The 14,278-nt window shown below is 45.5% G+C and overlaps 1 protein-coding gene across 1 annotated transcript in view; it reads left to right on the forward strand.

Moving 5' to 3' along the window:
- Window positions 1-14,278, forward strand: part of LOC137537226 (uncharacterized) — a 136,089-nt gene that overhangs the window by 82,970 nt on the left and 38,841 nt on the right. Inside the window, 5 exon segments of the mRNA XM_068259324.1 lie at window positions 7,022-8,823; window positions 9,783-10,163; window positions 10,484-10,706; window positions 10,818-10,956; window positions 11,945-12,074. Of these exon segments, the coding sequence (XP_068115425.1) occupies window positions 7,022-8,823; window positions 9,783-10,163; window positions 10,484-10,706; window positions 10,818-10,956; window positions 11,945-12,074 (2,675 nt within the window).

The raw sequence follows: 14,278 nt of genomic DNA on the forward strand, positions 1-14,278 counted from the left end.
TGGTCTCCATTTTATTCTGGCCAAATCACGGTTGATAGCTGAATTGAAAATTCTAAGATGTCGATTTAGATTGATGGGTGGAAAGAATGAGGATCTTTTCTTGACATCACTTACTCAATATTCCCCACAGAATCATTGAGATTTGCTGTTCCCTCATCTTGTAGTGCACCTAATTCAATCAATACTTTCCTATCCTTTAGCTCATGATCAATCTCATTAGTGTTGGAATCTATGTTGTCACAGCTAGGTTTGTTGATAACCCTTTTCCTGCTGTGACACATACTGTATATTTCAAGTTAACCTTTCTCAAAAACAGCTGGACATCCTTGTATACCTCAAAATGATCACCGTGAATAAATGGACAGAATGACAATCCCCTGTTTAACAGAGTGTGGTGTGCTGGCTTCAACTGGAAATTTAGAAAGATTCATTATGTTCTTATTACCTTGAACGGTTTCAACTCCTGACACCCTCCCCCGCCCCCCCCCCCCCCTCCCCACACATCTATTTCCGAGCTTGATTTTTTACCTGTCTCACTAGTGTTTCTCTCTTCTGTACTTCCTGCTCTTTCTTGGCTGGCGGTGTTTTTCCTTAAGGTCTTTTCTGCCTCTTTCTGGTCTTTTTCCTCTTTCTTACCTTTCTTTCTGCCTCGTCTTCCTCTATTTCTTCATCCTGGCTTTCCTCCAAAAAAATTACTGATTTTCCTGATCCTATGGGAGATCCGCTCCCAACTGTTCGATCATCTTCAGATTTTTGTGATTCAGAACCATATCTGGTGCGGGGGAAAATTTGGTTTACATTCAAAATATTCTCCATCATTCCAATCCTCAATATCTTTTAGGAATTTCTTTCTTTTCACATTTTCAATAAGTTTCTGACTATTTTCTACCTGTTTTTTTTAGGTGGTCATTACATTTTTCAAACTCTGTCACCCTCTGAGCTATCTCTTCCTCTAGCTCCTCCATTTGTATTCTTTCCTCCTCAACCATCTTCTCCATAATTTCATTTCCTCTACAGATGCATCCTGCCTTCCACTTGGGAATGAATCGTTCATTAATTAATTGGCCAGATGGTCGTATTTTTTCCCTTATCCCCCAGGGAATCACTTGTTTATCTATATAAGAATCAAGGGTGGCAACCGTCCATTTTGTACAAAGTAATTTCAAAGCCAAACGTCTATAGCCTCATCTACATGCGTAGATGAGGCGGCGATGTGGCTTATCAATCGAGCCGCTGATGCCACCGCCGATTCCCTGCTCATTCCCCACGAGGGGACAATGGCAGGGAATCAAGCGGAAGATAAGCGGCGCTGGGCGGGGACGAGGGCGAAGCGAATCCGACGCACGAGCGGGGACGCGGCGGGTACGCGCGGGGATGCGAAAGATCTGATCCGGCGGCTAATCGAGCTGCCGGATCACCTCGGGATCGCCTCGTGTAGATGAGGCTTATGACCTCTAAAAACCCTTCTCCAAGTTTTTTTTATCATCCCGATTACCACCCCCTCAGTTGTTGCCATAGCACACTCTCTAAATGTGTCAGCCATGTCCTCTACCAAAGCATCAGACAATGCATATGCCATTTCCATACTCAGACTCAGAAATCCAATTAAAAAGTAAACAACTGACACCTTATAGTGACATGCAGTGTTATTTAACAGAGGTATATAAATATATCACTCACTTATGGACGCCCGGGTTCACAGGAAATACAAAGGGTGTCTGACAAAGGGTGTGTGTTGCTATGTTCCAGAGACTTTTGTCATACAGCTATTTGTACTTTTTGAATAAAGCTTTTTGGGTGAATTTAAAGCAGAGCCTGATTCCATTTGTGTTTTGGTTTAGCTTTACCCTGTCAGACTCGTGCTGCTCCACATTGTGCGGTATCACCTAGCTCATAATGCCAGTGAGTTCCAGGGACTTCAGTTTTTTGCATTGAGCTCTCCTGACTGCAAGTGAAGATGTCAAGCCCAGAAGACACCAGGTGGGATTCGGCTGGACTGTGATTTGGTAAATCTGGGAAATAGTCACAAACAAGGGCCCAGATAGGAATTATCTTTGGACAGTTCCAGAAGATGTGAGAGAAGTCCGCTTGGGGAGAGTTACGGCGCCAGCAGTTGCTGTTGTAAGAGGTATCAAATTTGGCCAGCTTAGCTGGTGTGAGGTAAGCTCTGTGCAGGATTTTATATTGAATGAGTCTATCTCTGGTAGCAATTAGATGCTGGAACTGAACAATCCATGCATCCTCCCAGTCTTCATCATCTATTAGTGGAGATATATCAAGCCAGGGAGTCTTGAAAATTGAGACATGGGGTTCGTTTATGAGTATTACATTCTGATATATAGAGGATAGAGCTTTGGTCAGGTTGGCATTTGATAGAATGTCCTCAATCTCTGTAGTAAGAAGGCAGGGAGGGGACGAGCCAAATTGAGCCTGGAATGCGTGGTGCACTTGAAGAAATCTGAAAAAGTGAGAGTTGGGGAGGTTGTAGGTATCCTTCAGGTGGTCAAAGGTTGCAAGAGTTCCAATGAAAAGGTTGCAAGAGTTTCAGAGCTGACTAAGTGGGAGATGAGGCTGACACCCTTTGAAATCCAAATTATGAGGTTGGGTATAGTGTAGAAGTTCTTGAGGATGGGATTGTTCCACACAGGGGTTTTTGGCTATATATTTTTGGAAGTGGACGAGGCCCAGACAATCACAAGGTTCCATGCTTTGATTATAGTTTTTCATTGATATAGTTAGAGGATATGGAGCTTGGAGACCCCAATATAGAAATTTGGTTAAAGCCTCAAAGGAGCCAAGCTGAGCAGCTTCTAGCACCACTGCTGTGTTGGACTTGTCTGGGCAAAAACCACCAATTAGCTGTTACTAGTATGCTAGCAATATAATACTTAAGTAGGTGGTGGAAGGCTATCCCCCCCTCCCCCTCTGTCCATGGCCTCTGAAGTTTTTTAAGGCTAATTCTAGGGGACTTTTTATTCCAAATGAAACTAAGAAAATTGAATTAAGTTGGGCAAATATTTTTTTAGGGATCCATATAGGCCAGTTCCTGAACACATAAAATAAACGAGGTAGTAGTTTCATTTTTATTTGGTTGGTTCTACCAATTAAAGATAGAGGGAGAATTTGCCATTTATTTTGGTAATCCTTAGGGCAGAAGGTTGTCTGCGTAAAAATCGGCTATGTTGTTAGTGATCCATATACCCAGGTATTTGGTTTTCGGGAACCACATCAAGGGTAAATGATGAGGTATTTAATGGCGTGAATGGAAGGAGTTTGGACTTTGTCCAATTGACCCCGAGGCCTGTAAAGGGTAAGAATTTTTCAAAAGTGTCTAATGCTGGGAATACACGGGTCGATTCTGGCGCTCGATTCTGCGCCCAATCGTTTTTGCTGCTAGATTCTGCAGGTGATTCTCTTATCTTCCACTCGTTTTCTTATCTTTTTCCATTGTCTTCCATGCAGAAGACGATTGGGCGGGAGATCGGACGTGTCGGAAATTATCTGTTGAGCCATCTAAATGGCTCAGAATCGAGCCGTGTATTCCCAGCATAAGACACCATTTACAGAGTTCGCCGGGTCTTTGAGATAAATGACAAGGTCGTCAGCATAGAGGGAAACCCTCTCCTCCAGCCCCCCAACACCAAAGCCAGAAATGTTTGAGCGTTGGCAGAAGGATGCGGCAAGTGGTTCCATTGCAAGAGCACAGAGAGCTGGAGATAGAGGGCACCCCTAGCAGGTGCCACGGTGAAGCATAATGGGATCAGAAAGGACACTACCCATTTTGATGTTAGTGGAGGGGATTTATATATATATATATATATCTATATATATATATCCTGGACCCATGAGACAAACCTCTGCCCGAATCCCATTTTTGCGAGAGTAGCCCATAGGTAATTCCACTCCACGGAGTCAAAGTCCTTTTGGATGTCAACAAAGACCAGGGCCTTGGGGATGGGAGAATCTGTGTTGATTTGTATATGTGTGAACAACCTTCTAAGGTGGTCTTATTGGGGATGAAGCCTGTCTGAACAGGGTCTATGAGATCAATATTTACCCTCAAAGTAATAATTTTAGTTAATTTTAGTTAATATCTTTAAATCATTGTTGAGGAGGGATATAGGTCTGTACGATTGGCATTCAAAAGGATCCTTGTCTGGTTTGGGGATTAAGATTAGACAGGCCGGATAAAAGTGAGGGGGGAGGGAACCCTCCTGAAGGGAGGAATTATATAGCATTTTAAGTTTAGGTGCAAGAATACAGGCGTATCTTTTGTGAAATTCTATGGGGATGCCATCGGGGCCAGGGGACTTGTTACAGGGGAAGGAGCTTATGGAGTCTAGGCTTTCATCCTCTAAGATCTCAGACTGTAGAGTCTGCGATTGTTCAGGGGATAATGTAGGGAGTGCTATTTGAGCCAGGTGAGCAGACATATTATCTTGGGTGCTTGAGAAGTGAGATCTATACAGATCTGTGTAGTCGTTTGGGAAGCAATTAACTATGAGGCCGGGGACAGAGGTGGTGTCGCCTGAGGGAAGTTTGATTTCTGGAATGATAGATTATGCAGCTTTATCCCTGGACACATTGGCCAGAAGTCTACCATTTTTATCCCCTTTTTCGAAGATTTCCCGCACTTTGATTAGCCCAAAAGACTGCCTGTCACTTGACAGGCAGCCTATTGGGCCAAAGTGCGGGGATCTCATCCTACAAAGTGAATCAACCCCCAAGTCAGTTAGCTAATTGTACAAGCTGTTAGTTGGTATTTCTCCTGTCTGGCTCTTAGAGAAATTGCTAATGTTGCTGAAACCCAAGAGAAGTTGAAGACGTGTCTGACACGTCCGCTGCCTGGACGATCAACTGTATACACACCACAGTGGCAACAGGGACGTACTGTCCCAGTTTGAAACATATTGTATGGCTCTCACCGAATTACATTTTAAAATATGTGGCGTTTATAGCTCTCCCAGCCAAAAAGGTTCCTGACCCCTGGCCTAGGCTATAAGAAGATTGCCAACACTCTGAAACTGAGATGCAGCATGGTGGCCAAGACCATATAGAGGTTTAACAGGACAGGTTCCACTCAGAATAGGCCTAGCCATGGGCGACCAATGAAGCTGAGTATACATGCTCAATGTCATACACAGAGAAGGGAGGGAGAGAGGGACACCAAGTACATATATATATATATACACACACATAAATTCAGACACAGAGACACAGTAACACACACAGACCGAGCCACACACAGCCACAGCCTGTCTCTCCTTCCCTTGCTGTCCTACCCAGCCTTGCTGTAATTGTCCTGGCAGCAGTGGGTGGAGCTACATTCTGCCTGTGTGTCTTCCTCCCCTCCCTATCTACTGCATGTGAGAAAAACTACAAAAGTGATAACTTAAAGAGGAGCTGTTAGCCATACAATCTCAGAAAAAAAAACACATATATTAGTAGATAAATACTTGCTGTACTTACATAACATATGTATTGCACTGTCCACATTTTGATTTCAGTTATATTTAGTAAATAAAGAGAATTCTGCTTCTGTCAGTTTCATTTTTAGAATCCCTGTGTCTGAAGCCAATCCTGATGTCATTTCCTCTGATACTCTGTTTCCTCTACTCTTTTTGATGGTGTATGCATTGCCCACCCTCCTCCCAATTTTCAGACACCCCCACATAGCTCTGCAGTAAGAAGTGCATCATCGCAAATCATTGTGTGACTTTGCAGACCTCCAAGTCACTTTCCCAGCTTCTCAGCACAAGAAATATTGGCCAATCAGAGAGGAAAAGAAGTGTGGGATGGGAAAACAGGGGTGAATGAAACTTCAGCCAATCAGGCTGCATTTATATATCTGATGGGGAAAGGGGAGGAAATTAGAGAAGAATAAGAAAAGAAAAAAAACAGCACCCACTGCAACTTCTTTTTTTGTGGCAAATGTACCACATGAGAGCCAGGGAACCTGGTAAGTTATATTCTATTGAGAAAAAAGTTCAGAGTGATTTTTAACCTTTGGATTGCCTGGTTAGCATCCTTATTATTTATTTACCATGTAAAAATAGAGAATTGATTTTGATTGTATGCCTGTTACTCTTTAAGGACTGGAGTGATAAGACAACTCTCTCACTGTGAAAGCTTATCACTACATGTTAATAAGGCAAGCTTCTTTAAAGAATAATACTTAAAATACCAACTGATTTGTGGTGATTTTCTTTTACCTTATTATCACCAGGATGATCTTAGTGAGTTGTGGCCATTGTGTTTTATAGCATGTAATTAGTAACTGTTGAATTGAAGTGAGAGAGGAGAGAGTCAGGAATAGAGACGGCACCTATTCTGCTGAACTTCTGAGACACAATCTCCTCCCCAGTTCTCCCTGAATGTTGCTGTTGCCCATCCTCTAATGGCCAATCTCCCTGCTTCTTTATAAATTAAAATAAAGGTTAAGTTTTAAATAACTGTTAAACCTCCCTAACCCCGGCTTCCCCTAATCAGGCAGTCCTTGTTGTATATGTGGACGAGGTCAGTTAGATTCTCTGCTCTGCATGGCCTGACCTATATTCATCATGGGATATTATGTTAGTGGCTTGTATAATTAGCTGCTGCAGCAGGACTTGTAATTCCATTAGGAATAGCGGCCGTGTTGTTTGGCCTCGCTCTCTCTGACCTCCCCACACTGTAATCTTGGATTGCAGGTTACTATTACAGTAACGCACTTTCTCCAACTAGAGCAGATATAGCCCCGCCCCCTTGTCATAGCTTCTGAAGAAGCGCTTGTGTGTGAAACTGCCGTCAGGCTCCCAGCAACCAGCACCCACCATTACCCACCCCCGCACCGGTACGTGTTTAGGCTCTTCTTATGGACTGTGAGGTGATGATGTAACACACAGCCTACTTGTCTGCACATTGCCAAATAAAGGAAGTTGTACAGCAGTGCTGACCATCCTCTTTCCTTTCATCCCTAATGATAATTGTTCCTCCCCTCAGAATTCTCTAACAGGAAGTGATGATGTTTCTCTATTTGCAGGGTGGAGTCCCGGCATTAGGAACCTCTCAGAGACTCGTCTCTCTGTATCCACAGACTGTACAACGGATGGTGATGTCACTGGACAAGAGTCTCCTGCAGATATCCTGGTGACCCCAAATATTCCCCCAGACTCCCCTCACCTGTCTAACCCTGAGGGGCCTCATACCCAGCCCAGCTCTCCCCCTGCTGGAGGGTCTTATTCCTGTTCCACATGTGGGAAATTTTTTGTATGGAAATCAAGTCTTGTCAGTCATGAGAGAACTCACACTGGTGAGAAGCCCTATTCATGTGCTAAGTGTGGGAAATGTTTTACTGAGAAATCAAATCTTGTCAGGCATGAGAGATCTCACACTGGTGAGAAACCCTATTCATGTGCTGAGTGTGGGAAATGTTTTGTTCAGAAATCACAGCTCGTCAGTCATGAGAGATCTCACTCTGGTGAGAAACCCTATTCATGTGCTGAGTGTGGGAAATGTTTTTCAGAGAAACCACTTCTTGTCATTCATGAGAGATTACACACTGGTGAGAAACTGTATTCATGTGCTGAGTGTGGGAAATGTTTTGTTTACAAATCAAGTCTAGTCATTCATGAGAGAACTCACACTGGTGAGAAGCCTTATTCGTGTGCTGAGTGTGGTAAATGTTTTGTTCATAAATCAAGTCTTGTCAGTCATGAAAGATCTCATACTGGTGTAAAACCCTATTCATGTGCTGAGTGTGGGAAATGTTTTGCACAGAAAACAGCGCTTATTTTACATAGGAGATTTCACACGGGAGAGAAGCCCTATTCATGTGCTGAGTGTGGGAAATATTTTACGAGTAGCTCAAACCTTCATACACATGAAAGATTCCACACTGGTGAGAAGCCGTTTTCATGTTCTGAGTGTGGGAAATGTTTTGGACAGAAATCAAATCTTGTCAGACATGAGAGATCTCACACTGGTGATATGCCCTATGCATGTGCTGAGTGTGGGAAATGTTTTGTTCAGAAATCACAGCTCGTCAGTCATGAGAGATCTCACACTGGTGAGAAGCCCTATTCATGTGTTGAGTGTGGGAAATATTTTTTGCATAAATCAGTGCTTGTTAAACATGAGAGATCTCACACTGGTGCAAAGCCTTATTCATGTGCTGAGTGTGGGAAATGTTTTGCACAGAAATCAAATCTTGCCATACATGCGGGATCTCACACTGGTGAGAAGCCCTATTCATGTGCTGAGTGTGGGAAATGTTTTACTAGGAAATCACAACTTGTCATACATGAGAGATCTCACACTGGTGAGATGCCCTATTCATGTGCCGAGTGTGGGAAATGTTTTGCACACAAATCAAATCTTGTCACACATGAGAGATATCACACTGGTGAGAAGCCATATTTATGTTCTGAGTGTGGGATATATTTTGCAAAGAAAACACAGCTTGTTTTACATAAGGTAATACACACTGGTAAGAAGCCCTATTGTTGTGCTGTGTGTGGGAAATGTTTTGCTCAGAAATCATATCTTGTCAAACATGGGAGATCTCACACTGGTGAGAAGCCCTATTCATGTGCTGAGTGTGGGAAACATTTTGCACGGAAATCAAATCTTGTCACACATGGGAGATCTCACACTGGTGAGAAGCCCTATTCATGTGCTGAGTGTGGGAAATGTTTTGCTGATAAATCAAATCTTGTCAAACATGGGAGATCTCACACTGGTGAGAAGCCCTATTCATGTGCTGAGTGTGGGAAATGTTTTGTACAGAAATCAGATTTTCTCAAACATGAGAGATCTCATAGAGTCAGGATACAACCCCTTAAAGTCCAATAAGAATGTAAGACTCCAGGAAAGTTCTGTATAACATTGTTATTTACCTGCTGTGAGCTGCCGATGTTGGGAGATTTCCCTCTCTCTGTCTCTGTTTTACAGTCTTAAGAAACAGTATGTGAACCCCTCTTGTTTTATTTTTTCTATTTTTGGGGGAGGCATTTGTTTATGATTGGCTGAGCTTTTAAACAGGATTTTTTTACGTAAAAAATGCAATGAAAATAAAGTAAAAATGATAAATGTTACCCCCTTTTCTGAATAAATAAATCCCTATTTCAATATCTAATATTTAAACATTTTATTGTCATTGTGTAACATGATGAGATTGCATTACAGCCATCCTCTTAGCAAGCGTATGTTCTCTCCCAAACAAGGTAGACAAACTGCTCCTCAGCAGCAAACCCTGGCTTAGGAGGAGCTCCCCGGCTCTCTGTTTCACCGAGACTTGGCTGAATGGCACCATTCCCGACAACGCCCTGCTAGTGCCCGGCTATGACCTCCTCCGTGCTGACCAGGATCAGGCACTCTCCAGGAAAAGGAGGCATATGCTTCCTCATTAACACTGCCTGGTGCACCAGAGTCTGCACCCCGGACGTTGGGCTCCCAGCCATCAACTGTAGGCCCCTATACTCACCCAAGGGAGTTCTCCTCCTTCATCTTTGTAGGGGTGTACCTACCCTCCCCCCCCCCCCCCCTCCATGCCAATACCAGATTTGCTCTGCGCTCTCTCAGTGATATCTCAGTGTGGGAAACCGCTCTCCCAGAGGCCCTCTTCATCATCCTGGGGGACTTCAACAACACAAACCTGTGACAAGAGGTCTCTCACTGCAAACAAGATATCCCCTGCCCCACCAGGAACCGTAACAATCTGGACCATTGCTATACGGTCCTCAAGGCTGCGCTGGAGGCTCTGATCACAACCTGGTTCACCTGATCCTTACCTAACAAGGCAGATAGAGACAGCCAAGTCAGCAATCAGGACTGTCAACAGGTGGATGGAAGAGGCCATGCAGGAACTCCAGGCATGCTTCGATAGCACAGACTGGTTGGCCCTGGTGGTACCCACGCTAGAGGAATGGACAGAGAACATTATCTCCTACATCGATTTCTGTGAGGAGTCATGCATTCCATCCAAGACCATCAATGTCTTCCCCAACAAGCCCTGGTTTAATGGTAAGTTATGCAAGCTCCGGAAGATCGAGGAAAAGGCACACAAGTCCGGCACCTTAGAAGAGTTCAGGGCAGCCAGAAACCTGAATTGGGAGCTGAGAATTGCTAAAAGGGCCTACTCTAAGAAGCTGGGACTCAGCCTCCAGTCGAATAACCCACAGAAGGTATGGAAAGGCCTCAAGGCAGTCACAAACTTCAAAGCCCCCTCTCAACATGCGACCCAAGCATCCAACTGGCTAAAGAGCTCAATGAGTTCTACTTCAAAATCGACCAACATGCCAAGCAGCCTGGGAAATCGGCATCCATGCCAATAACCGTTCCTTCCCCTCCTCCCATCCTTTCCAAAGGGCCACAGTGCCCCAGTGTTACTGGTAGTCCAGGAAGTTTAAGTACTGCAATACCTCTGCAAGCTCAACCAAAGGAAAGCCTCAGGCCCGGAGGGCATGTCACCAAACTGCCCTGAGAACCTTTGTTTGCCAACTAGCCCTCGTCCTCACCTCCATATTTTACTGGTCCCTATCGGCAGCAAATAATCATCCTTTCTCAAGAAATCTATGATCATTCCAGTACCCAAAATACAGAAAACACTGAACACAACAACTTCACACCGGTAGCCCTCACTCCAATCATCATAAATACCCTTGAGCGTCTGGTCCTTGACTCTCTGAAGCACACCATGATGCCCTACTTGACCCACACCAATTTTTGTATAGAGCTAATAGATCCATGGACGATGCCATTAACATCAGCCTAGCATATATCACGGTGCACCTTGACTGACCTGACACCTATGTCAGGATCCTGTCTCTGGATTTAAGCTCATCCTTCAACGCCATCTGCCTACACATCCTACTCAGCAACCTTGTGCAACCAGGCATTGTTCAAGGACTTCCTGATAAACAGGACGCAGAGTCACGCTCAGAAGCTGCTCATCCAACATGAGATCCACCGACATAGGTGCTCCACAACTCTATGCTCTGTCCCAGCTCCTGTTCTCTCTGTACCCCAACAACTGTACCTCATCAATGGACTCCGTTAAAGAGAACCGGAGGTGTGTTTAAAGAATGTTATCTGCATACAGCGGCTGGATCTGCCTATACAGCCCAGCCTCTGTTGCTATCCCAAACCCCACTAAGGTCCCCTGCACTCTGCAATCCCTCATAAATCACAGCCGTGCTGTGAGGCTGTGTTTACATCTGTAGTGTCAGTCTCAGCTGCTCCCCGGCCTCCTGCATAGCTCCGGTCCCTGCCCCTGTCCCTTTCCTCCAATCAGCAGGGAGGGAAGGGATGCAGGCGGGGACTGGAGTTCTGCAGGAGGCGGGGAGAGCAGCAGACTGACACTATAGAGATAAACACAGCCAGCTCTGACAAGCTGTTTGTCAGCAGCGTGTGCTGTGATTTATGAGGGATTGCAGAGTGCAGGGGGACCTTAGGGGGGTTTGGGATAGCAACAGAGGCTGGGCTGTATAGGCAGATCCAGCCTCTGTATGCAGATAATATTCTTCAAACCCACCTCGGGTTCTCTTTAAAGAGACTCTGTAACAAATTGTTTATCTTTATTTCTTCTATGCTATAAGTTCCTATGCCTTTTCTAATGTGGTCTGGCTTACTGCAGCTTTTCCTAATTGCACAGTAGCTGTGTTATCTCTGTTATATGATCTAATCTTCTCTCTATAGTCGGCACAGTCAGGCTGAGGCAGTCAGACTGGAATGTGCAGGGCTGCTTGTGATTAGCTAGAAGCTGTACACACCCCCTGCAGGCTCTGTGTGACTAACACACTCTGCTTAGCTGAGCCTATTAGAAGCTGGTTAGTTTGTTTGTAAACACTGCCTAAAACTGGCAATTACAAGCCAGGTTTGCAGCAGAGAATGGCAGAAACAGCACAGAGGGGACCAGGAGCACATAATGAATAGAATGGTATGCTTTTTATTGTAAGAATTTCAGAGTACAGATTCTCTTTAAGGTCAAGTTTGCAGATGACACAACCATCATCAGCCTCATCAACAGCAGTGGAGAGAGCGCCTATCGCAGTGAGATTGGGAGAATCTGCAGCTGGTGGAAGAACAATAAACTCGTTCGTAATGCAACTAACACTGTTGAGCTGATCATAGATTTCTGGAAACAGCCTTCCACACTCCATCCTGTTCTTATCAATGAGACAAACGTTGCCAGAGTATCGAACATTTGTTTCCTTGGCACAACCATTTCCACCAACTCAAGATGGGTGCAGAACACTACCAAAATGCAGAGGAGGGCACAGCACAGGTTATTCTTTCTGAGGTAGCTGACGAAATTTGGGATGCCACGCGAGCTGCTGTCCAGCTTCTACACCGCTACCATAGAATCCATTCTCTGCTCATCCATCATCGTTTGGTACACAGGTGCAACCACCAGTGACAGAACACTCCAAAGTGTGATTAGCGCCATGGTAAATATCATTGGATCATCCCTTCTATCTTCCGATCTCCACACGGCGAGAATGAGGTCTAGCGACACCAAGATATCGTGTGACCCCTCCCACCCATGCAACTGCTTCTTTGAGCTCCTCCCATTATAAGACCATATCCTTTAGAACAAACATGCGTAGCAGCACCTTCAGGCTGTCCTCCTGCTGGACTCTATCCCTCCCCTGCTGAGTCCGCCCTCCTGCTGAACTCTATCTTCCCCCCCCCCCTGCTGAGTCCGCCCTCCTGCTGAACTATATTCCTCCCCTGCTGAGTCCATCCTTCTACTGAACTTTATCCCTCCCCTGCTGAGCCCGCCCTCCTGCTGAACTCTATCCCCCCCCTGCTGAGCCCGCCCTCCTGCTGAACTTTATCCCTCCCCTGCTGAGCCCGCCCTCCTGCTATAATCCTACCCCTCAGACAGCGGAGACTCCCCTGCGCCTGCTCCGGTCCTCCAAACACCGCAGGGGTGCAGCACCCTCCTAGCACCTCTGTAGTGCAATATCACCTGAACAGGTGTATTATTACCAAGATCCGGCCTTTCCTGACCCCAGACACTGCCAAACTCCTTGTCCATGGCCTCATCATCTCCCACCTGGACTACTGCAACTCCCTCCTTTCAGGCCTTCCTCAAAACCACATCACCCCCCTACAATCCATCATGAATGCAGCAGCCAGACAAATCTACTCCTCCCACCGCTCTGTCTCCATGACTCCCCTGTGCAAATCCCTTAAAGGGACACTTAAGTCAAACAAAAAAAATGAGTTTTACTCACCAAGGGCTTCCAATAGCCCCCTGAAGCTGTCCGGTGCCCTCGCCGTCTCCCTCCGATCCTTCTGGCCCCGCCGGCAGCCACTTCCTGTTTCGGTGACAGGAGCTGACAGGCTGGGGACGTGAGTGATTCTTCGCGTTCCCAGACACATTAGCACCCTCTATGCTGCTATATGGTATATGATATATGCTATAGCAGCATAGATGGCGCTATTGTGGCCAGGAACGCGAAGAATCACTCGCGTCCCCAGCCTGTCAGCTCCTGTCACCGAAACAGGAAGTGGCTGCCGGCGGGGCCAGGAGGATCGGAGGGAGACGGCAAGGGCACCGGACAGCTGCAGGGGGCTATTGGAAGCCCCAGGTGAGTAAAACTCATTTTTTTTTGTTTGACTTAAGTGTCCCTTTAACTGGCTTCAATTCGCTTCAGAATCAGCTTCAAGATCCTATGTTTGGCATACAAATCCATACACAAGTCCTGCCCAACCTACATCTCTGACCTGGTCAGCAGATATACACCTGGCCGCCCACTTTGCCCCTCCAACAACCTCCTCCTAACCACCCCACGAATCTCGTACTCCCATGCACGACTATAGGACTTCACTAGAGCTGCCCCCATCCTGTGGAACTCTCTCCCACTGCCCATCAGGCTTCCCCCACCTTCAAAAAAGCATTCAAAACTCACTTCTTCAAGGAGGCCTATATCAACTCAACACTGCCCTAACCCTCGAGAACCTCTTGATGCACCCCCTCCTTTCGTGTCACCAACCCCTCCCTCTAGATTGTAAGCCTTTGGCAGGGCCCTCTCCCCTTGTGTATCATACTTGACTGTGTGCACTTTACCCAGAATTATGGGAACTTGTATTTTTACCACTCCCACTCCAGTGTATGATCTGGCATTGTGTTACTATCTGCATTGTGTTGTGTATCTTATTGCTTGTTACCTGTATTGTTGTATCTATTGTCTATTACCTGTATTGTGCTGTCACCCCTGTTATCATTGTCTGTAATCCTATTTATTGTACAGCGCTGCGTAATATGTTGGCGCTATATAAATCCAATAAA

The sequence above is a fragment of the Hyperolius riggenbachi genome, chromosome 10 (genome assembly GCF_040937935.1).
Source record: "Hyperolius riggenbachi isolate aHypRig1 chromosome 10, aHypRig1.pri, whole genome shotgun sequence".
NCBI lineage: Eukaryota > Metazoa > Chordata > Amphibia > Anura > Hyperoliidae > Hyperolius > Hyperolius riggenbachi.